Genomic DNA, 24,866 nt, shown 5'->3' on the forward strand with positions numbered 1-24,866 from the left:
ACCGATGACTGAATATTTAGTTCTTTAGCCCTATTTCCCTGAGCAGTTATGCTGAGGACATTTCCCTTCATGGAATAATTTTACAAAAGCTTCTTCTTTTTTACTTTAAAGTATTAAAACAACAACAACAACAACAACAACAGCCATGAAGGCGAATGCAAGCAAAAGCTGGCATGAAGTCTAGTAAATAAATTGACCGCTGCATACAAATAACTAAAGGACTTGTGGGGGAAGTCAGTCGTGCAGTCAACCCTGAAGCAAAATTGAGAAAGAACAGCTAATGTGAAACATTAAAACTATCTCTATCAAGTTCATGAAATAGCTTCCAGAGGCAGGCCATTAGAGAGAGTACTTTACTATAGAATAGCACTCCAAAATCTCTATTTTGGCAAAAGCATGTTACCCACAATTGCCTGAGATGTAGTTTGCAACTCCTGGGTCTGTTTTAAGTTGGAGTTCACTGAAGACTAGCATGATGTACACTTTACAAAGGTCTTCCCATACCTTTCAAAGATTTATGAGGCAGGGTGGAAAGGAAAAAGGTCTTTTCTGCTTATATCATTTTCATTTTCTGAAGCCCCTAAATCATTTATTTAAGCTTTCCTGATAAGTTCTAATTATTTGTTTTTATCTCAAGAAAGAAGGGATAGTATATTATGACCTTCATGATCCTCAGTGCTTATAAAGATGGATCTTGGATCTGCAAGTAGCTACTCATCCCATTAGAGAACAACTTGCTGGATGGCTGCATGCTCCCCTCAGAAATCCAACTGAGGGTACTTTTTTCTGCCGTGGGCACTATCACCCAAACCCCACTGCTGAAATTTCCACCACACCAAAAATTCCAGCAATACTGCTGGGAAACATTGTGTGCAGGAAGCAGGTACTATTTCCCAGCAGGGTGATACTCCCAATAGCATGCTAGGAGCACATTTCTTCTGAGAAACAAGAGATATACTTCTTGCATATTATGTGTCCTACAATAATTGATGGTATTTTAGTGGTGGCAGCAGCAGAAAGCTTGGCAATGGAGATGGGATCACACAAATAACCAGAGGGGTACATGCAACTATGGACATTGTGTTGTCCATCTTTCTCTAGATTTTGAAAGACTAGGAGCAACTGTTGTAAACTGCAAAATGTAGAGATGAAGTAATGGGTACTGACTAACATCCAGAGAGGAGTACTGCCTCCAGATTGTAGAAATGATGATTTCTAATTAGGCCAAAATGAACCCAAATAATAATAAAAAATACTACTAGATTTCTGGACATCCGTTTATTTAGTAAGTCCATTTTGCTATACAGTGTGCATATCTTACTGTACACCTGCTTCAGCATTATACATCTTTGCATTCTAGCCAGCTAAGGTTTTTTTGTACAAGAAGAAAAGCATTAGTTATCTGGTTAAGGGTTTTCCCCCCCAAAGAGACTTGCCCTGATATAGTGTATTTTGTGTAGTTTTGGCGGGACATGTCACAAGTGATTATCCTTTAGCCCTACCCACCCCATGCCCCATTCCAGCTGCCATCCATTTTGCCTCTCTTTCTTGGGAACTCACTTTTTTGTTTATAAGAAGGAAAAGGAGGGAGGAGAAAATAATGTAGGACTTTATACTGAATAAGGCATGCTTGCTATATGAAGTGCTTAATAAGACATTACAAGCTATTGAATTCCCATCAAGGAAACCTATTTCTGTTTAATTGTGCTAAGTGCTAAGGTTTATTTAATTTTATTTTATTTTACTCTTTAGATTTGCCATTCGTTTCAGCTTGTGCATTGTTCCTATGTAGGCCCCTCTGGATGTGAGTTGTGAAGTCATACTTGTCCGTGCAAAAATATTGGCATATACTGCACTGAAACGGTCCACTGTCACCATGGCAACTCATATGCAAGGCATACATCACTTCATCCAAAAAGACAATGCCACAGTGCACACACTTGGTTGACAGCTCGTCTTGAGTACTTCGGTCAACTTTTTCCATTTTAACTACATTCAAGGGACCTTCATTTTTTACACTGGGTGGTGCCTTCGCTTTCTCCTTAGAGGCACCATTTGCAGTTGGCCCAGGTCTGGAATGTTTTATCGCCAAATCTAGAGGAATGTCATTGTCGGATCCAACAGCTGAAAAATGAGGAGGCAGATTAAAGGTGGGATAAGGCACATAGTTTTGGCAAGGATTTGGTAGGCCAGGCACATGACTCAAGTAGTGTGGATTCCCAGGAACGGACAGCTTATATTTACTCCAGAATCTCAGCCAATCAGCTTCACTTTGAAAGTCATTGTGTACAAACGGAAGCCCAAAAAGTGGGTACTGGTACTTTTCAATAGGGCTTCCAGGTGGCGAATAGTTTGGGTGCTTAGCAGGTCTCATGTATTTCTCTATTGGACTCCCTCTCTCTGAGCTTCCTTTTCCTTCTGATATAGAGGAACTATTACCTGGGTCTCCAGTACTTTCCTGAGGACTTTTTATCTGAATGTGCAAAGGTTGCATCCTTTTATGAATATCCAGAGATTGGCTGACCAATATTGACTGTGGAGCAGAATGGCTTTTAGTCAATGAACCCTGGGCTTCATATTTACTCAGGCTGGGAAGCTGAATTTCTCTCTGGTGACCTTCTGTTAAGTGATCCTCTGACCTCCTATCTAATGGACTGCCGTTGACTTGTTCCTCACTGTTCCCTCTCTGCTGTTTGTTTAGCTGCTCAGCCTGAAGTGCCTCCGGGTTAAGGCGCTTTCTTGTCCGTCTCCTAATGATCTGCTCACCGTTGTTCTGCTTAATGATGTTTAAAGGCCTCGGAGTCTGCATATAAAACACAAAAACATAATAAATAAATTCAAAAAAAAAATGCTCAGCAAAGGTTTGCAGAACCCACTGTCTAGATTCTAGTTACCAGAGTCCTATCAAGCCATTTCAGTAGAACAGTTGTAAGTTAAGGCATTCTTCAAAACAAGAAAATACAAGGTCCAACCAAGGACTGTGACACAACTACTTAATTTTAAACATTTAAAAAAAATCTGTCTCATGTGCCTCTTTGAATTGTTTTAGTTGATCTCAAAATGCTAAACTGAACATGCTATCTCTCTACTTTGGTACTTTCAAGGGTGAGTTCAGCACACAGAATCCATAATCACTTCTATTTTGTCTGAGAATGCTCAAAATTACAGGCTCTAAATCTAACCTTTTTATTTTTTTTAAAAAAAAAACCTTGATGAACTTGCTACTGAGCTAGTAAAGCATGGTCTATTGGAATGGGATATCGGAACTGTCTTTCTCTCTTATTCACTCTGTCTATCTCCTTTAAGCAAATATGTTGTTATTAGTGCGAACTGGGAATTATACCTTGGTCTCCAGAGTCATAGTGTTGGACTAGAACTCTGGAGACCAGGGTTTGATTTCCAGCTCAGCATGAACCCCACTGGACAACCTTGGGTAAGTCACATGCTCTCAGCTTCAGGGGAAGGAAATGGCAACCCTTCTCTGGACAAATCTTGCCAAGAAAACCCCATTATAGGTTTGCCGTAGGGTCACCATAAGTTGGAAATGACTTAAAGGCAAACAACAACAACAGTCCACAGACAGGGAACCTTTTGAAGATGCACTCCAACTAGCTAATGCTCAGTGCCCAAAGGGATTAAGATAATGAGCCATTAGTCACTCCTATGAGGAGCTTGAGGTTAACTTTATTTTATTTCTATCCCATCTTTATCCCAAAAAGGGACCCAAGGTGGCTTTAAAGCAGCTATCTTAATCTTTTCATCCACTCATCATCATCATCATAAAGATGTCTATGCACTAGCTCCTTTATCATGTGTCTCTTTCTTGCTACTTTCAAATTATTTTTGTCCTAAATGGCTTTATACTTATGGCTGCTACTTGTCAAGTTTTATTCTATTAAAAATCTAAATCAGGTTGAATATTAAATGTAATTTAGATGTTTAATAAGATGTTAACTTAGCACAAGAGTATTGACTGAAATGCAGCTTCCTCAATGAAGCAAGGGAAAGAGATAAATGTCATAATTGTAATGCTACCATTAGTTCCCAAACTTCAAACACATATGCTGAACAATTTGTGTTTTTACTAGATTTACTTTTACACTTTCTTTGTTTTAGAAAAATCTATTTTATATAAAGGTAAGTTCTTCACCAGATGTACTCATTTTCTATCTCTAGGTAAATTCTAATGTAGGTTAATATTCATAAATCATATTGAGCACCTACAGTATGAAGTGCTGAAGTCTATGTCTCAGGATTTTGCCACCTCATTCTGCTGCAGATGTAGAATAAATAGGTCTTAAATAAATAGTCAGCATTCTAAAAACTGTCTTTTAAATAACTTGGTGTTTAGTATATTTTATGTAACTAATGCATGGAGGAAACCAGATATCCTCCTTTGAACTCACAGGAAGATAGTTGATGCAACTAATAAATGTAACAAATACATTGACCCCCCCCCCCCAAATGTGCCTTCATGTCAATTCCAGCTTCTAATGGCTCTATCATAGGGTTTTCTTGGCAAGACTGATTTACCATTATCTTCCTCTGTATATGAGAGAGCATGACTTGCCCAGGGTCACTAATGGGGTTTCCATGGCTGAATGGTAGAGATTTACCAGTCTTCCTCTATATGTGAGAGAGCATGACTTGCCCAGGGTCACTCAGTGGGTTTCCATGGCTGAGTGGGGACTTCAATTCTGGTCTCTGAGTGCTCAGTGCTTAAATCAATATACAGTACACTACACTAGACCCCTAATAAGTAGATACAAACAAACAAATAATCCATGTATTATACAAAAATTATTACTATTATATTACATGAAAATTCAAGCCAAATACTGTATATACTCATGTATAACTATATAAATTTTAGTAAAAAAAAATCAACCCAAATAAACTGGGTCAAATAATCCATGGGTCAATGTAAGTGCTGTACCTTAACTCTTATCAAAGAAGGAAACATCCCCTTCTCTGAGTAAAGTGGCAAAGGGAGAGCTTAGTATGTCTCAGGAGAACCAAAAAGAAACACTGATTCCCCTTCTACTCTCTCCACCATGGTGCTGTCTTTGGCCTTTTTGAATGCTTGAGCAGGAAAATGGTGGTGGCTCTGGCAGCCCTTTGGCGATTTCCCTCAAAGGAGCAATGAGGGAGCAGAGAGAATTGGTGCTTCTTTTAGGTTCTCCTGGAATGGACTACGCTCTTGCCCTTTGCCATTCTACTCAGAGAAATGTAAAGGAAGTAATAACTAGAAGGTGTATAATATGAGAGATCTAATGTAAATATGTGTTTATGTCTTTGTTTTTGTATGTTAAATGTTGGATTTATATTAGGTTATGGGAAAATTCTTTATCTCTTTTATGTTGTACTATTCTATTTTAAAGAAATTTGTATGTATTTTGGTATTGTTTTCATTTGCTTCATCCTTTATATCATTTGTTACAAGACCCTAAATTTCACCCTTGATTTTTCCACAGATCATATCACAATCTAATTTTGGTCCCAAACCCTGCCTTTGACTTATGCATGAGGGAAACTTATATATGAGTATATATGGTATTCATCTCTGATAATCATGAAATACATGATTTGATCATTTAGGGCAGGGTTGAAAAACATGCAGCCCTCCATATGATGCTACAGTGTAACTCCCCTCAATTATACAGCATAAGCAATGATGAAGAATGATTGGGATTGTAGCTTAACAACATCTGGAGGATGAAATGCTCGCTATTCCCTTTTCAGGGTCTGCTGTATAGCATAATGACAGAAATCCTGCATCGAGGAGACTGAGCACAAATTTATGCTCATGGAATTAAGCACTACCACCTGCTCAGTGAAATGCAACAAGAGATGCACATGCACAACTGCATGCATAACACACAATACAATTCCATGCACAACTCTGTTTTCACACTGTGGAACTGAATATGTAAGAATATGTAAGTATGTGTTAGCAGAGGCAGCCATCATGCCTCAGAGAGGAGAGAGGCTTTGTCTCATGTCTGTCAGCCTTCTACTGCTGGCCTGCCTGTTTCTTTCTCCCAGTGGACTGCTGCCTGACATCTGATCCCAGTAGTACCAGGGCCACAGGTACTGTGCCAACCAGTCAGCTCTACTTGTCATGTTCCTGTAAGGGAATAAAAGCTGGCTACTTGAGGTGGTGGGTCTGCCACTGGTGGGCTGTCACTGAAGGTGGTGACCCCTTTGGTGGAGCCACTTCAAGGGTAGAGCAATGGCAAGGGCCAGTCCTCCTAGTTGGAGGGTATCGGAGTGGGTTTGGCTATTCTGCCCAAATTTTTAATTGCAGTCTTCTAAAATATCCTGGCTGTTGGCAGACATTGTTATGGAAAGTATAGGAGGGCAGTTGATTCAGGAGCAGCTATTACCACTGTTATGGGCAGAGGGACACACAGCTGGGAGAGAATGTTATAAATTCGGGAGATGGGAAAATTAGATGGTGCTTGCCCCTAAACTGTCCTCAACTTCAAACAGTATGGATAGCTCTGCAATGGGCTCCTTGGACTGAAAATGCTGCTCTTCAATGCTCGGTCAGTAAACAGAAAAACACCCGTAATCCAAGACATGAACCTGGATGAGAATACTGACCTGCATTGTATAACAAAGACCTGGCTAGATGAACTTGGGGAGGTTAAACTTTCCAAGCTTTGTCTGCTTGTGTTCTCTGTACAGCAGCAGGAAAGGCCTGCAGGACATGGAGGTAGAACTGCAGTAGTCTATCAGGATTCCATCTTCCTCACTAGGTGCCCTATCCCAGAATCTTCTGGGTTTGAATGTCTGTTTTTGAAGATGGAGAAGGGACAGAATAGGGATTCTGTTGGTGTATTTCCCACCTTGGTGCTCAACAGTCTCCCTTCCTGAGCTGGGTGAGTTGGTCTTGGAAGTGGTTTTGGAGTTCTTCAAAGCCCTCCAGCATTATCTCCAGCTATGCCAGTCTAAAGCCCTGGATGAATTCCACTGAGATCTTCTCTGTGTTCATTTACTTCTTTAGCAAAATGTTAACTTTTGAAAATCTACATGCACTTCAGTGTTTTCCTGTTTGTCATAAACTAGCAGGGTTAAGATTTAATTATACTCTTGGCATTTGATTGGACAGAGTTAAATTAAACTCTTTAATGTCAATGTACCCAAATGGCAGCTCACTACCATGTTCTAATACTGCTGCTAAAATGGTGTTATCTTAGGTCTGTGCTAATGAAATAAAAGGTTTTACAACTTATTACCAATTAGCAGTATAGCCAGCATAGATTTATAAGAACTGCTTTATGAGGATTTTTTTTAAAGCCCACAAAGGAAAATTATCCTTGAAGCTATATCACATTCAGTGCTTGCTTGACAACCCAAGGGTAAAAATTATCAAAGCATAATGTCAGATTAATTTAGGAAAATATTTTTTTAAAACCTGCATGCTCTTACAGAAGGCATTGTGAAAATGCTCCCTATGAACTGGCCTAAATAGGATGTGCATCTTAACACAAGATATGTAGAAGTTCTTCCTTGTAAAGCTATGTTTGTGCTTCCTCTTCAATCCTCCATTTTTAATACTATGATTAACATTTGGTGGAATAAATAAACTTTTTGGGATTAAGTATGAACTATGAAAGTATGGTTATAAAGACAAAATAAGAAAAACTTCAAACACAGTTTGTTTCTTAAAAACAACTACACACACACAGAGTCAATCAACTGAAACTCAAAAGTATAAGGAACTTCACTTTTAATTTTGAAGTTAAATAGCTTTTTATGTTAAACAGTGCAGGGGCAGCTTGCAATCTATCTAAAAATGGCACTTTTGGAGGTTTGTTTTCTGGGCCAGAAAAGGGTTGGTTTGGGGAGTTTGGAGGGGCTGAGTCCCGCAAAAGCAGTTGGGGCCCCCATGAGACCCCAGGGTCACACTCTGCCCAACCTTGAGTTAAGCGAAGAAACCAGCACAAGTTCTATGACACGATGAGTTTCTGTGAAATTCTTGGGTGAGAGGAGGAAGCAGTTTCACTTTATTCTTTATTTTGTATCAAAATAATTAATGCCTCATTGGTAATCTCCAACACAGACTCCTCTCCATGGTGTATCAGCGTCTTCCATAATGAGTCACATCTGATCCCAGCGTTACGGCATTGAAGGGGGGAGAAGCACAGTTAGGAAATTAACCGCAGCTGCCCAACTTCAGCTGAGCTGCCTAAAACCTTTCCTGTATAAAACAAGGAACTTCTTCCTACCGAGTGAAGCTTCTGGTAGAGACCACACGCATTGCATACATATCCTCCATTTGCATTCTTTCTCCAGAGAGAGGTCTTTGTGGTCAGGCAATTGGCACAAAAAACACCCGAGCCTCTTCGTCTCTGAAAGAGGAAGGGGGGGACACATATAAGGTCAAAGGTTAGTCACATGATCTGTGGAGTTAGGACAAATCAACACAGAAGTTTTGTCTCTAGGCTGGCAACAATTGATAGTAGAAAACCACACTGCCCATAATGAGGTCAGGTTCAATTGTGCTTAATAGGCACTGCTGATTTTCATTACAATTTACTCTACAGTGATGGATGAGGTGTGCAAAATGCCATTGCTTCAACCCCCCTTCCCCGCCATTGCAGCAGTTTTAACTTTTTGAACTTATAGAGTTTGTGCCTTTTAATGACTAGGTTCCAAACTCTGACTTTTACAATTCTCTTTCGAAGCAGAGCGATCCCTGCTGATCTTGAAGGTGCTTTTATTGTGGCTTTATTAAAAAAGTATGACCATTAATATCAAATTAGCAATAACAACAGTAATAATAATAATAATAATAATAATAATAATAATAATCTTTCTGATTAATAATAATAATAACAACTCATTCCTGTTCTTATGTGTATCCATAACAATACACAATTTACAGGATTACAGTCTGATGCAATTCTAAATCACATATATAATATTCTGTTTCCCACTGCTCACTGAGAACATGGCTCCATTTCCGCAGGACATGGCGTTACTAATGATACAATATCCAAACCTGAGGTGAAACTAGGCAACACAGCCTCATCAGTGGATAGATTTTAAATAAACATTATCTGGGTTACTGACTGAACTTAACAGATTCACTAACAATCCACCCTGTTCAAGCTCTGGGCACCATTGGTGAGAGAAGCTTCTGTGGCATAATGATACCATTCAACTTTTCATTTTAATAAGAACAGTGTGGATTTTTAAAATTATAACAAAACAAAAAAACAGGCTGCATTTGTGGGCACAACGGCTAACAGCAATGGCATAGCTGTCTTGTTTGGCTATTCTCAATCTCCCTGGGGGCGGGGGACAACCAAATCATTTCATCATTGGTTTATTTTAAAAATAAACTTTTATTAAAACTCCTCCATCTCACGGAAGTATCGAGGGAGAACAGTTTCAGTAAAAGATTAGGCTGATTTTGTTCTAAATTAAAAAATTACTAGCCTTGTAAATCAAAATTTCAAGGTTTCGTCAAATTTAAGTAATTTATTTAACTTTACTCTACACTGTAGGGAAGGGGGTGTCCTGGTGCCAAGAAAGTACAATGGTTATAATTGTACTCTGATACATTTCAAATGGAAAGCTTTTTGCAGACATAATTTTGGCTTGGAGTGTGGAACACTTTCTTGGCATTGAAAGGGCACTTGATTCATCGGGTGTTTCACAATGTATCACTAAAAAGACCTGGTGATCAGCCAGTTCCCTATAGGGTAATTTTTCCATCCAGATGCAAGTGCTATCAGAGGCCCCTCGTCAGCTAAACTAATTATGATCTTGCATTTGCTGATGCCTGCTCACTCTAACATTTTCGACAACCCCCATTAATCATCAATACCAGGAAAATGAATGAAACGTAGAGAAACAAGGGCGGGTAACCTACACAGCCATAAAAATCTAAAATGAGGGCAATAATTTAACAAGATTGGGGAAATGTTTTTCAGTGAGCACCAAAGTCAGACTAACAATTGCCCTTTTAAACCAAGAACACAATTTCATTAGTGTAGCAGGTTGCGTTACTTTAAGCTGTGGTAATAAAATCAAGAATAGTCAACGGAATAAACTCCGTTCCCACCCTCCCAACCAATACCACTAAATCACAACCATAATTACACCTCCCTGTCTCACCTAAATCTCAGTACAATAGGGCCAATTCGTAAGCAACCGCCTTCAGAGTGCCTTTAGATTTATGTTTAGTATGTCTATTCATTACTTATATACACACTTCATTACACACACACACACACACACACACACACACACACACACACACACCCCTACACCGCACTGAAATGTTGAAAAAATCTAACACAACAAAGCACAACAGTATAAAGTATAGTACATGCTAGCTTAATGGTCTAACCTCAGTTCATAAATTTGTACAAGAAGTATCTAAACCTCTTTTTCTTAAAGGATTGGCCAACTTATCACTGAGAGAGCACAAGGAGTTGCCAAATACCTTCCCTAGAGATCAATAAACTTTTAATTAAGTAGCTTCATTGTTGACCAAAAAGGAGTGAGATTAAATGGAAACTCTTTTGCATGCCCAGCATTTGGATCTGACTGAAGAAAATCTTTTCCCATCCCCCCCCTTTTTTTTTGGTATGGTGGGGGAATGATGAGTACATGCAGTGGCATGTTGAACAAGAACAGGGTGTTGCCTTTGCATGATACTTTCCATGCTTGCAAAGGTTTATGAGTGATTATTTTCTGCAGAACTTTTTTTAAAGACGAGGAAATATGTTTAACAAATTATGTGTAATAAAGTATTCTGATTTGGACTTATGGTTACTGTAGATACAATGGATAAGAAAGTCCATGCAACTCATATATCAGCCTGTAACTTTAGTTCTGGTTGATCTTAAGTGGTTCTTATTATATGTGTAAGGCATCTTGGCCTTCGAGCTAGGTGGCTTAAATAGATTGCCTTGCAGACTGGGTAGGATACACAGGTACCAGATAAAAAATGTTGACAAAGATGAGAGCTTACATCCAACTTATTTGTTAAAACAATAAAGTGCATTTCATTTTAAAGTTCTGTGTCTAAAAAAACAAAACAAAAAACAAACAATAAACCCCACAATTTTGGGCCACCTGAAAAACAGCACAGAGCTCACATCTGCTGTAACCTGGATCCAAGTCATGATAATATAAAATTACTTCTATAACTGGAAGCAATCTTTCTTTATTATTTCAAAGATTATGTGGGAAATAAACCAGACGTGGAAATTATTGTGCATTTTTTATGCATGACAAAATGCAAATAATTTCTAAATGGGGGGGGGGGATCTGACCATCCCATTCTAACATACAAGTTGGATTGGTGTGTTAACTCAGTTACGAATAAGAAAAGGAAAATCTCTGGGAGATTCAAGGATGGATGGAAGATATTTATCACTCTTCAGAACCAACAAATTGGGTAAACAAGTAACTCAGGGGAATTATTCTCAGCTCAGGAACTAATAATGTAATTCTAAACTATGTCTTGTTCTTGTCACTTATAACTCATACCAATCCTAAGTCAACGCTACCAGGGGTTTTCTTACTGTGGTCTCTAATCATAGTCCAGCACTGAAACCATTACACCATTCTGACTCTCTAAAGCGATTTCTCTGCACTGTTAAACAACACTTATATAAAAACATTATTTTTACATCTTCTAGTGGAAGCATACTGTACAGTACAGAGCCCACTTTCTAAACACATATGCAAATAGCCCAAAAACCCCACAAAAAAACTACACATGCAAAAGTCTTTAATGTCAGACCCTTTACTGTTACTGAAATTTATTACTATGAAATGATGTGGATTGTAGAGATAATTGCTGTTTAGGTGCATGCCCAAATCTTATTTAAAATTTTTATTGCTAGAACCAAAATGAATAAATTTTTGATGGTGAATGCCATCTCTATTGTGGTTGGTACTCATGATCATTTCTTGCTAAATGTGATTGTTGTTCCCATTCACTTCTCAAACACAGTCTTGGTTCTGTACGCCTTTGTGGGTGGGGATGATTGCCATGGGGCTTTCTGCTGTAGCAGTTTCTGGTAATTAGAACTCACATCAGGCAACTTGCTAGGACACAAGACACTTGCAGGCACTGCAGTTCTGGCTCTGTAGTTTGCACCAGATCCTCACCGACATTGCCAGTGCTTATTTTGTTTGCCCCTTTGAGTCTAAACCACAAGAACAAGTCATAGTGGGCAAACTGAGCAGAGGTAGCTCCTGTCACTACTCACTGTCTTGAAGGAGACTGGTGAATAGAAAACATCAGCAAAAAGGAACAACAGAGTGAAGGTAGTCAAGAGGTGAATAATAATGGAACTTGGTATGTACCCAGTGATGCCAAACACTGATGCACTAACATGATGAGCTGAAAGGACTCTCAAAACACAGATGACACCCCCTGGTGTGCACTGAGAAAGCCTGAAATTCTGAATCAAGCCAAGAATCTCACTTACCATGAGCACCTGATCGCTTTCCTTCAAAGTCATCCCTTTGCGAAACATATTTTATAAAAGGATAAACTCTCTTTCAAAATCTACATAAATGCTAGGCTGATTTTCAGACATGTACACCATTACAGACAAAGATCTTCAGCACAAAAACAGACTGCTAAGTAAGGCGGGTTACAGACCGCCCTCAAGCGGCCATTTTCCCACCGCCACCATTCGCTGCAGAGGGAAGCCCCATTGGCCAGACCGCGAGGCTTCCCAGCGCAGCGAAAAAGAAGCGCCGAAATGGCACTCCTTTTCAAAACGCGGAAGTGGCACCGCGAGGGGCAAAGCGCGCCCTCGCGGCGTCACTTCTGCCGCAACACGTCTTGACGCTATGTGTCCAAGACGTCAAAATGGCGGCGCCCCTGTGGATGGGCACTGCTATTAAGGACGCGCTCCGCGCGTACTAGGAATAAGGGCTGTGAGGAAGGTAAGACCCTTCCTAACCCTAATATGGCCCTTCCTAACCCTAGTACGTGTGGAGCGCGTACTTTATGGTGGTCTGTAACCCGCCTACCAGCAAGCCACAACTTAACATCACCAAGTGCCACTGCAAATCAGCACAAACGGTGTTCAATTTCATTTAGACATCTAACCTAACCGAGTCTCCTAGCTGCACTCCTGAACATGTCTATTGCAAACAGTCAATGAACAGAGAGAGATGAAGGGATCTGAATTTCCATCAATGCCACTTGTTACTAATTGGACTTATTCATGCAAATTTCCTGTACGTGCTTGGGAAAATAAGCCCAAAGGGTCTGTAATTGAAACTATGTTACTGCTAAGTCAATCTTTAATTATGTGGATCCTTATAGCCAGTACATTATAACAACACTGCCTGGAGGGACCACTACAGTTAAGGGTCTGTCAATATTTCCATTTTAGTTCCTAGGTTGGGTGTTTAATATAGTGGTTTGTCTCAAATCACATTGGTCTGAAATCTGGCAACAAACTGGTCAGCACAGATGTGAGGATTTTTTGAAAAAAATTAAAACCTTTATTTAAATCAGTTCAGCTGTTTATAATTTGGAGGAAGGCCAACCATGAAAAATTTCTCAGGTTGTGGATAACTCCCCTCCCTCCTTCCTTCCACAGCAGCTAAGTGTCCAGGGGAAATATCAAATGCATCTATGAGGAAAGCTTCCTGATACATTAATTTCAGGAGAAAGAAAGCTTTAGAGAGGATTAAAAGGAAAGAGTGTATTTAATCTCTGAGCATGTTCCACTAACCAAGCCACCAAAAAGTTTTATATGAATAAGCAGCACACTCAAGCCATGCAACTCACAGCAGCCTACCCATCTTTCTCTCTCAATCACTCTCTCATTTTGTTTTTTAATCTAGCAACATAAAGCAACAAAAAGCCAAAGGAAAGCCAAACAATGCTGGGGAGAAGTGCTAGGGAGAAGTATCAGCATCCACGGGGCCTATTTTTTGCCCAGATTTTAATTAATGGAGTGCCACAAACAAAACACACTCACCCCCTCATCTAGCATAGAGCTCAGCATACAAACATCCAACCAAGGTAATGTTCCATTTGCAGCCACCTCATGTATGGGAAATAAGAAGCCCTTGGCCATTTCTGGGAAATGCTTCACGTTTTGGATATATTTTAAAAAGATGTTGAGGTTTTCAAATTGAACCAGGATAACACTTGAGAACATTTCACTTATTACTTGAATGTAGAACTTCAAAGATAAATGAAAATTATTTGTGTAACAGTCAGGCTAATCTCTAGATGAAATAATAATAATAATGTAGGTTTAAATAGTTTATTGCAACCCTGAATTTGAATATTTCTCCCCTCCCCTCAGGTTTTCTTCAGGAGGTAATTTAAACTGTATCCTTCCAATTTTCATTTGCTTACCATGGTCTTCCTTTCATGTCAACTAGTATTGAAATTATTCTACCACTCGGTAGGTTTTTCTTCAACTAGGTATGCCCAGACTATCATTATTTCAATGAACTAAAAGCTGAGCTGCAACAACTTTTTGCAATTAAGAGTAATTTTGAGGATATTTGTTTAATATCAAATGCAATAGATGTACTTCTTTTTACACATATCTTCAGATTTCATAGATTCACAACCAAGTCACAACCATAGAAAATGCCATATAACCCAGTTCTATTTATGTTCCCTCAGACGCTGCAGATTCACTCCCCTATTGTGTCATCTGGTGTGAGGTGGGACTTCCAGCTGGGGCTTCTGGAGGTGGGGCCAAAAGCATGCCACCCACCTCGCAGCCATGCACTGCTCTACTCATGTGTAGAACAGCGCTGGCAGGGGCTGGGAACACTTCCTCCTGCTGTGCACTGCACCGCTGGCGCTGATGTGGGCAGGGCACACAGCTCCATCAGTGCTGCTGCTTCACTCTTTTCATGAAGAGAACAAAGAAGCAACACTGAGGTGGGGGGCATGCAGCTCCCCCAGTGCCATCATTTCGTTCTCCTCATGTACAAAGTGGTGGAACCAAAGTGGGGAGGGTTGACCAGGTGTCATACCTCTTTTATGGTGTCACTCGGTGCGGGCCACACCCCCTGCATGCTGCCAATATTAAATTTAGGTCTAACTGTGTTAAATGGGCTTACTCCCACATGAGTGTTGTAGTGGTATCTTGGTTCTCTCAGGATTCAAGAACAGGGGTATTAATAAATTGGAAATAATAGTTTATTTATCAACATGACAGTCTAGGTGTCAAGATTCAAAACTGAATCATTTTTAGCATTTTTGGAAAGTCTATCTAGCATATCTATCCAGTAACCACATATAACAGATTAATCAGTCATTAAACACAAGTCATTAAGATGCAATGGAAAATGTTTAAACAAGTACCAAATAAAACACACTTAATCTTTTCCTTACATTTCAGATAGTAACCTCAGCAACATGAGATATATTTGTGGGAACATTTAGTGTTGTCTGATAAGAGAGGATGGGGATGCTGAGATAGGTTAGTTACTTAATGGGAGATTGCTTTCCAAATCTATGGAAGCTACATGGAGCTCCATCAGGAAAGAAAGGTGCATTATAAGTTACAAATATTAGTCTAGTAAGCAAACTTTATTTCCATTGCAAGCCCTTTCATGGTTCATGGTTTATTTCAGGGGTATTGTGGAAAACACACAGACCGAGCAACCAAGCATGAGAGACTGATCAATAGTAGGTATCAACACAGGGGCCCTGGCAGCTACCTGAATGTTCCAGGCTGATGTCAAGCCTGAGTCCAATGGTTTATAACTTGAAAGCTGGATAAGAAAACTATCATCCTTTCTCTGCCCAAAGGCTGGATTCCTTCATGTTATCCTTCTGATTGGATGGCAAGAAAAGAAGTGAGAAGCAGAAACAAACAAGGACATGTAACATCAACCATTTCGTTTGTTGCATTGTGGTTGGATCTGATATACACCTTCCAGAGTTCTAGTATTTTAAGCATTTTCCCCTTAAATCTAAGGAGTTTCTGCCTTCTACAGTTCAGGTTCTACTTTCACTTTAGAAATGTGCTTTGGTGGGTTATTCCAATTAAGTTGCTTTAATGTGGAAATTTGATTTTTCCAGAGAACAACTGGTCACCTAGTTTTGTATCATTAAAGCAAGGATTCTGTTTCTAGACTGCAAGCAAAGCTGTCCGTAGTAAAATAATACTAAGGCCACTTTCATTGTGGGTTTTATGTTATGTGCCTTTAAGTCTATTTTGATTTATGGAGACCCTATCATATGATTTTCTTGATAAGATTAATTCAGAGGATGTTTATCATTGTCATCTTCTTTAGGTTAAATTTGACTTGCCCAAGGTTACACAATGGGGTTCTACAACTGAGAGGAGATATAAACCCTGATCTCCTGGAGTTCTAGTCAACACTCAAACCACTGCATAGCCAGCAGTGGCTCTCTACATTGAAGTAGTAATACTGCACATTTGCCAATGTCAAATCAGATTCCCACGCATGGACAAGTTGAATAGTGTGATCATTACCAGAGGATCATACAAGCTGCTCCCTTGGGCAAAATTTAATATCTGAAGCCTGTGGCAAATTAAATATATGCTCGTCCCTCCACATTTGTGGCTTTGATTTTTGCAGATTTGATTATTCATGGATTTTATTAATATGTTCTCTCTAAGAATATCTAGGTCCTCCAGCACAACTCTATGGTCAACGTTAACCAAAGGTCTCACTGAAGGACCTACAGATTCCTAGAGAGAACATGCCACTAGGCATTTGTAGCTCCTCCAGTGCAATTCTATGGTCAATGTTTGGGAGATGTTGACCACAGAGTTGCACTGGAGGACCTGGAGATTCCTAGAGATCTGTTATCTCAGTAAAAACATAGTGTTGTTGTTATTTGTAGTTTTCCACATTCATGGGGTCCCTGTGCCCCCAACCCCATGTTTTCCATGGTATTCAAATGTATTTCTCTTAAAGATAAGGACATGTGCAGTTTCAAGTATACTGCAATATGGATGTAACTCTATGAAACTATGGATTTTTTGGCCAGGGGAAATAAAACTTTTTGACATACCATTCCCAACCATCTATAACAGTGTTAACGGTTCCATGATGCATTGTTCAGTTTCTCTCCTTTCTTTACCCAGTCAGTCAACGAATAAAAGGGAAATAAACTCTAAGCATCAGGCTGTATTGCAGAACTCTGATGGGGTGAGAATGCTCAATTGATAATGACAGGAACTGGCAATATTACACAAAATTGTTAACATTTCACAAGGCCCATTTCCCTCCTTTATGTTGGCTAAAAAAAGAAAAATTAAAGCGTACTCGAGTTTTCCCTATTTCAGTCTCATCCAATTCTGGGCCACACTGAATTTTAAATAAACTATTATTTAATCAAATACAGGCACATTAGTCTCACTCCTGCTGACAACTTCAATTAGAATATTTTTACTTTGGAATGAAAAAAAAATAAGGCCCATGATCTTTATATTGCTGTGGCTTCTGCATAACATCTGGTTACAATTTTTATATACCCAGCCATCAAACTCCTATCTCCGCGAAACGGTTTACTCAAGATTTGTTTTAATTATCCAGTACTACAAACTTCATCTGGCTTTTAAAAGAAAGTGAGGAGGATATTTCAATTCAGGCAAGCAAGCTTCAACAGGATCAGTCAGACTGATTGCTGGTATGTAAAGAAAAGCTGCTGGGACACACTGGATAATTAGAAAGACATATTATTTCACCGATACCAGGAAACAAGTGCTACTTCCATGTGAATCATATTTTATTATTTCTATTACATTTTAATTTTATCTTCATGCAGTCATTTTGTTTATTTGGCCAGAGCTTAGAAGCAATGAATTACATACCATGGAGTGTTAAAAAGACAAATAAATGGGTTCTAGACATATGGAATATACAGTATATGGAGAAATAGAATGGTTGCCAATTGGCAAAGGGGTCAGACAAGGCTGCATTTTATTACCTAACTTGTTCAACTTATACAAAGAAAATATCATACAAAGAGCAGGTTTAAACTTGGAGGAAAGAACATCAACAGCCTAAGAGATGCAGATGACACCACACTACTAGTGAAAAATTGCAGACTTGGAACAAACACTATGGAAGGTCAAAGAAGAAAGTGCAAAGGTAAACTTAATGCGTAACATAAAGAATACTAAAATAATGATCACGGAAGATCTATATAAATTCAGCCTAAACAATGAGGAAATCAAAATAGTAAAGGAGTTCCCAAACTTGGATCAAACATTGATCAGAAAGGAGACAGCATCCAAGAAATAAAAAGAAGACTAAGAATGAGAAGGACAGCTATGAAAGAACTAAACAAGATACTAAAGAATAAAGATAAACAACTGACCCATAATATTTCCCATTGCCATGTGGATCTGGATCTGGACAATGAAGGGTATAGATAGGAGGAAAATCAAATCATTTGAAATGTGGTGCTGGAGAGGAGTGCTAAGGATACTGTGGACAGTAAAAAAAGACATACAAATGGGTCCTTGAACAGATCACGCCTGAACTCTCTCTGGAGGCCAAGATGATCAAATTGAGGCTGTTGTACTTTGGCCAAATCATGAGAAGGCATGGCTCACTAGAAAAGACAATAATAATAATAATAATAATAAAGGGATTTTATTTATATGCCGCCCAATCACTGGGAATCCAGGTGGCTTACAACAGAGGGGATAATAGACGGTTCCCTGCCCTCAGGCTTACAATCTAAAAATACACAACACAAAAGGAGAAGGGAATGGTGAGGGGGTAGATGCTGGGAAAGGTAGAGGGTAGTAGAAAAAGAGGAAGACTGCACACCAGATGAACAGACTCAATCAAGGAGGCCATAGGCCTGAATCTACAAAATCTAAACAGAGCAGGGGGGCTGGAGATATCTCATCCACAGTGTCACCATGAGTTGGAGTCGACTTGAGAGCAGTTAACAACAATAAAAAGCAAATCAAGCCTGAACTCTTGCCTGAAGCCAAGATGACTCAATTGGGGCTAAAGTAGACGGGCATGAAAAAGCGGCCTGAGTCTGCTCCACTGCAAGTGGGTCGGGAGCATGCCAACTGCATGGCCTGCTTCTAAAGAGGGCTGCAGCCACAGGACCCAACCTGCACTACCAGGAACCGGATTATCCTCGGTTCTTTTTGATCCAGTCCAAGGACTGGAGCATGGCTTCAGGTCGCTTTGGAGGCATGTGCCACTTGAATGTCACACCTCCAAAGCTGCTTCATTTGGCCCATCTGTTTTGGGCCTGAGACTGTTGTGTTTTGAATACATCATGAGACGACATGATTCTTAGAAAAGACAATAATGGTTGGTAAGGTAGAATTCAGGAAAGGGGAAGATGTCAATTCAGATAGATGAACTTAATCAAGGAAGTCACAGCCCTGAATCTGCAAGGCCAAAAATCTAGCTGATAGATGACAGAGTGACTATGAGGCCTCTTGTTCATAGGATTATCATAAATTGAAGTCGATTTGACAGAAAAATTACACTTCACTAATTTATTTTTAAAATAATTACTGTATAGTTGAGTTGGGGACAAAGCAGATGGCCCTGTAGGAGTGGCCTCTGGCCACTCTGGTTGTGATCGCACCGGGGCCATGGTGACCGCATGGCCTGCTTCCAAATTGGGCCGCCACCACAGTCCCAAACCAGCACCACCAGGAGCAGATTATTTCCACTCCTTTTACGGCTAGTTTTTAGTCCCCTAGTGTGGTCTCAGTGTGGCTTCTGGAAGCTTTGGGGGTGGTGCGTCATCTAAACACCATGTTCCAAAAGTGGCCAGAAGCCACTTTATTTGGTCCATGCATTTTAGGCCTTAGACTACAACTGTAATTTAATGAGCCATAAGGCCTTTTGTCACACATTACTATCATACATATGACATGGTTCAAATGGTGGCTAATGCTGGTGCTTTGTTGTGGGTGTTAAAGCAACAACAAAGGGACAAGAAGAGTTTTGTATCACAGGCCAGTGACCTATCATTTAAAAAAAAAAAAGTCCTCTAAAGAATTGTTTTAATTAAGTTTTGTGGAGCAGGCTAGTAAGAAATTGCTTTATTTAAAAATGCGACTATAATAGTAACTAATTACTTTGCTGTAATTAATTTTAACATACTATAAAACAGCAGTTAATTAGTAACTATCACACTCTGTTAATGCACACTTGAAAATAAGTTAAATGCACTGGGTCTTTCCTTCCAAGAATCAGTCTGATGAGTTAACTGTAACAATTCATGTTTCAAAAAATATGTGACTTAAAGGCCAATCTTATGCTTTCTTGTACTGTTGTCATCCCTTAGAACAACCTACAGATGAATGAAGGAAAACACCCAATAAATAGATTTGTCTGATACCAGTGCTGGTATAGAGAGCTGAATGGGGCACATCAACTGCAAAGGAGCTGGGTGTTGAAATGAAATCTCTGCCAAGGTTGATTACCAAAACATTTTTATTAGAGAATCTATTGCAGTGTCTCTTTAGGGCACTATTTAGGGGCCCTAGCTGTACCCTATTAATAAACAATTATATTTCAGAAACTTTTACACTTCTACAGTGGATTCTAAGTGTTGAACCAAATGCCCAATGGGAAGCCCACATGAAGGAAATGAACCCAGTCACTTGTTTTCCCCAGGAACTGATATTTAGAAGACATTGTCCCTCTGCTAAACTGTAGCCTCCTAAAATGCTGTTGGTCTTCTTTGGCAGGGAAGAATCCTAGCTATGTTGATGAACAGGCCTTTGAACCTTGCTGCAAACCTTGCTCTTGCTACTCAAATCTGAGATAGTGCTTGTCCTTCAGCCTCATGACCTTCATGCAATATGCAAGAAAAGTTTCTGCTTGTACTATACTTACAGTAATTAGTACAGTCTACATTCCTACAGAGTTTTACTGAATGGGCGGGTTTACTTGTGACAGAAATTGCAACAGTTAAGAGGTAATTTTCATTATAGCTTTTTTGGAAAAGCCATGCTTAGAAACCAAATGCAGAAAACAACTTATAAATAAATAACAAAAATCATGAGTCTCAAAGTAATCTGGAATAAATAGATTATACCCATGTACAATGAAGATGGGCAGTTTCAGTTTCAATGGGTGGTGAATCCATTCTGGATTTTAGTATGACTTTTAAAGTATCATCATCATCATCATCATCATCATCATCTGCTTCTTCTTCTTCTTCTTCTTCTTCTTCAGCTGTTGTTGTTATTATTGTTGTTATTGTTTTCCATCCCAAAACCCAAGACTCAAGGTGGCTGAACTGGGACTCAAGGTAGCTTTTTCATAATTGGATTCAACTTCCTGGCACACTTCTTTAAAGTTTGGATTAAAACTCAGATATCCTAAATGCAAAGGAGCATAAGGCACTAAGAACTGTAAGGCATTCAAGATAAATGGAGGACATGACCAAAGAAAAACTAAAAAACACTGATATAAAGATAAATTCATGCCTTTTAATTACACTCAAAGTGGAGGACCTTTGGAAATTCCTCCAGAACAGAAGGTTGAAATGTAGGATATGTTCTGAAAAGGAGGATGTCTGGTCACCCTGCCCAGAATGGATTTCCGCCTCTCTGATGTCATATTTAACTTCCTCCTCTGACTGTGTTGATGGATACAATGCATCCAGAGATACAGGAAGAAATGCTGTTTGGTATCTCCTGAAGTGTAGGGACTTCCCTGGTGATAATAATTTCTTCCAGATAAAGGCTGCCCAGAAACCAAGAGATATTCATACCTCATGAACTGCAGACTTGGTTAGAAATTGGCTACACAGCCATGGGGGAGCTCATCATGGTGGAGGGAGACCACTAGTTATAGACCCAAATCAAACTCCATTGATGGAGACCAGCTAAAGGAAGTCCCTGTTATTTAGCCTTAATCCACTACTCCACATTGAAGTCAGACGTCCACTGATGAATTGGAGGGGAAAGATGAGGAGACAGCACAACTTCTAAGCCAAATAATATGAGTGGGTTGATCCGCTGAAAACCAAGACTCTGCTGGATAGGCTCACGAAATGGTAAGTTATAAGGTATAGAGGGATTTTTTTTTTTTTTTTGGCGTTAGTAGCTTCCAATGTCAAGAGCACCTCTTTTGAAAAAGAAAATCCTACACAAGACAGGCTAGGATCTATGGCTGGAATGTCAGCCATGTCCTTTCTTTAACAAATTGCACACATTGGCCTCAGCCTTAGGGAGAAGAGTACTATTGGCAGAATCAGTGCATTTGTGTGTGTTCAGTGATTCCCCATAGTTGAGATAGAAAGATAATTAGCTTCCCTGTGGTAGCCTCAGTGTAGAATATTTGAGGGTACAAGCATTCTTTATTTCTTTACGAGAATTCATTGCATATATGGATTAAAGGCAAACTAATGTGGAAACTTAAAACTATTTATTTTATGAGGTAACTATTTTGGAATCCATTAAATGAAAATACTAAAAAAATGGCCTCATTATTCTTGTTTTTCAGGCAGCCAGTATTTATCGTTCCAAGTCAGATGTTTCAAAACCTTTAGTCTTCTCCTCAATGCCACTAACCCACCCCCATCAGTTTCCCCTAAAGGCCAAGTTTTGCTTTACAGATAATAATGGACTGGTTGCAGCAAGAGATTTTAAAGCTGGCTCCAATCATTCAGCTATGACATTGCTGAGTTGATTTTCGTAGACTTCCAAAAGCAACCAGCAGAAATACAATTAGATGGCTCATTAAAGGTTTCCAAAATATCTTCGTAACTCCAGCCAGTGCTAACACTCCACTTCTCATTTTGGCACAGTGATTCACTGGCCATTGTATATATTTTTTTTTTTTTTGCAGTGTGGTAGCTAGAAAAGAAAGAAATATACCCATTTTATCCCCATGTTATTCCCAAATATATCCATGTTAAAGAAAAATCTTTTAACAACAACTCATGACAGCACCTAAGATGTAGGTAATGTGTGCTGCTGATACCCAGATCTGTTTCTTATTTTTTGTCCAATTTAGGTGGATCAATGACATACTAACATGCTTTGGCATTTATAATTTGTGCTTCCCAGTGTCAGAGACCTTCACATCTTGACCATGTCTGTCTGTAGATGGTTTTGAAACTTTGCTCAATGGGTTGAACAGGAACCCACTATACACATTTCAATACTATCTGATCCCATCCTCAGGGGGGTGTCCTACACCCATCTGTTCTCCTCACCTACAGGCAAGTTTCCAAAGTCAAACTGGTCTTGCTTCTTCGTTTCCATACACACTGGCTAGTTAGAAATAGCAATAGCAAGTTCATTTCTATACCACTTATCAGTGCACTTAAGCACTTACAAAGTGTAAACTAATTCCCCAACAATCTGGGTACAGTGGTGCCTCGGGTTACGAAATTAATTCGTTCCGTGGCACCGTTCGTAACCCGAAAAGCCTCCGTAAGCCGAATTGCCATAGGCGCTAATGGGGAAAAGCCGCGATTCCGTGCGAAAAAGCCGAAAAAAGCACCAAAAGTTTTTTCGTAACCCGAAAAAACATTCGTAACCCGGAACAATGTTTTCCTATGGGATTTTTTCGTATCCCGAAAATTTCATAACCTGGGTATTTCGTATCCCGAGGTACCACTGTACTTGTTTTAGCGACCTCGAAAGGATGCAGGCCTGAGTCAAGTTTGAGCCCCTTTGGCTGGAACTGAACTCGCAACCTTATGGTTTGTGAGTGAGTGGCTGTTGTATAGGCATTTAACCACTGTGCCACTAGGGCTTTTAGTAGTTCCCAGTGTCTTTGTTCACTAATGGCCATAGTTAAAACAGGACTTGCTACTTCATTTCCATACACACAGGATTTTGAATTGACATTCTTACATACCAATGGCCTATATATGTCTGCCCCTGGTTTCCACTCCACTAAATGCATCTACGAAAGCTCATGGGGCCAACTTCTTTCTTTCAGTTATTCTCAAAGGTGCTACAATAATAATAATAATAATAAATTTTATTTATATCTCCCTCTTCTCCCTTCGGAAACTGATTCTACAGACTAACATCTTTGAACTCTGTCTTAATGAACTGTATCAGGAATGGATATTTCAGTTAAGTGGAGGAGTAATTTTCTGGAGAAGACAGACCCGGATGAGTTTGGGACTTTGTGCAAAATCTGCACATGGTTGTTTTGCACAGAGAACAGTATTTTCTGTGCAGGAAATAATATGTTACAACTAGGCACCAAGTAATGGTTTGTAACATTGAGAGTATCACAATGCTATCTACACATGGTCAGCATAATCTACAAATTATATCACGCAGCTTTCAACCTATAGTTGCCCACCTTCTCACAGCAGTCATTTCAACCTCCAGAAAATGTTAAATAGGGGAGAGGAGCTGGTAATGAAATGAGCTGTTAGTAGGGGACAAAATCAGATAAGGACATCTTCTGCAAACAGAGTGTTTCTGTCCACTAAAAGCAGATCATGAATCCAAGCAACTATGATCTGTAAATACTTTGTGAAATATTTAATTTCATCTAAATTATCTAAATTATCATGTGATAAGGCTATCCAATGAAATAAATGGGAGCAGAAAATAAAGAAAATATTCTAATATTTAAATAAGTTTCTAGCTATTCTAATTTGGTGATTGTTGTTTTATTCTTTATAGTTAATATACCCTAGCAGTTTAGCAATTTGCGTTAGATCAGATTATTACTCTAGTTCAGTATCTAGCCCAATATTTCCTACTCCGACTGGCAGTGGCTCCCTATGTTGCTATGACTTGTTGCCTGATCTTAGTCTTTTTCTATAGAGATGACTGTAATTTGATAGGAAAAATCTCTACGCAAAACACAGTCCTTCATCTAAAATCTGTGGTGTTTTTGTGGTACTTTTCTCATAAATTACATGATAAGGAAAGATGGAGGAA

General features: G+C 39.3%; 1 protein-coding gene across 1 annotated transcript in view; it reads right to left on the minus strand.

Moving 5' to 3' along the window:
- Window positions 1–1,263: 1,263 nt before the first annotated feature.
- Window positions 1,264–24,866, minus strand: part of TRPS1 (transcriptional repressor GATA binding 1) — a 319,326-nt gene continuing 295,723 nt past the window's right edge. Inside the window, 2 exon segments of the mRNA XM_042465644.1 lie at window positions 1,264–2,803; window positions 8,235–8,357. Of these exon segments, the coding sequence (XP_042321578.1) occupies window positions 1,742–2,803; window positions 8,235–8,357 (1,185 nt within the window). The 3' untranslated portion in view covers window positions 1,264–1,741.

This window comes from Sceloporus undulatus, chromosome 4, assembly GCF_019175285.1.
Source record: "Sceloporus undulatus isolate JIND9_A2432 ecotype Alabama chromosome 4, SceUnd_v1.1, whole genome shotgun sequence".
Taxonomy (NCBI): domain Eukaryota; kingdom Metazoa; phylum Chordata; class Lepidosauria; order Squamata; family Phrynosomatidae; genus Sceloporus; species Sceloporus undulatus.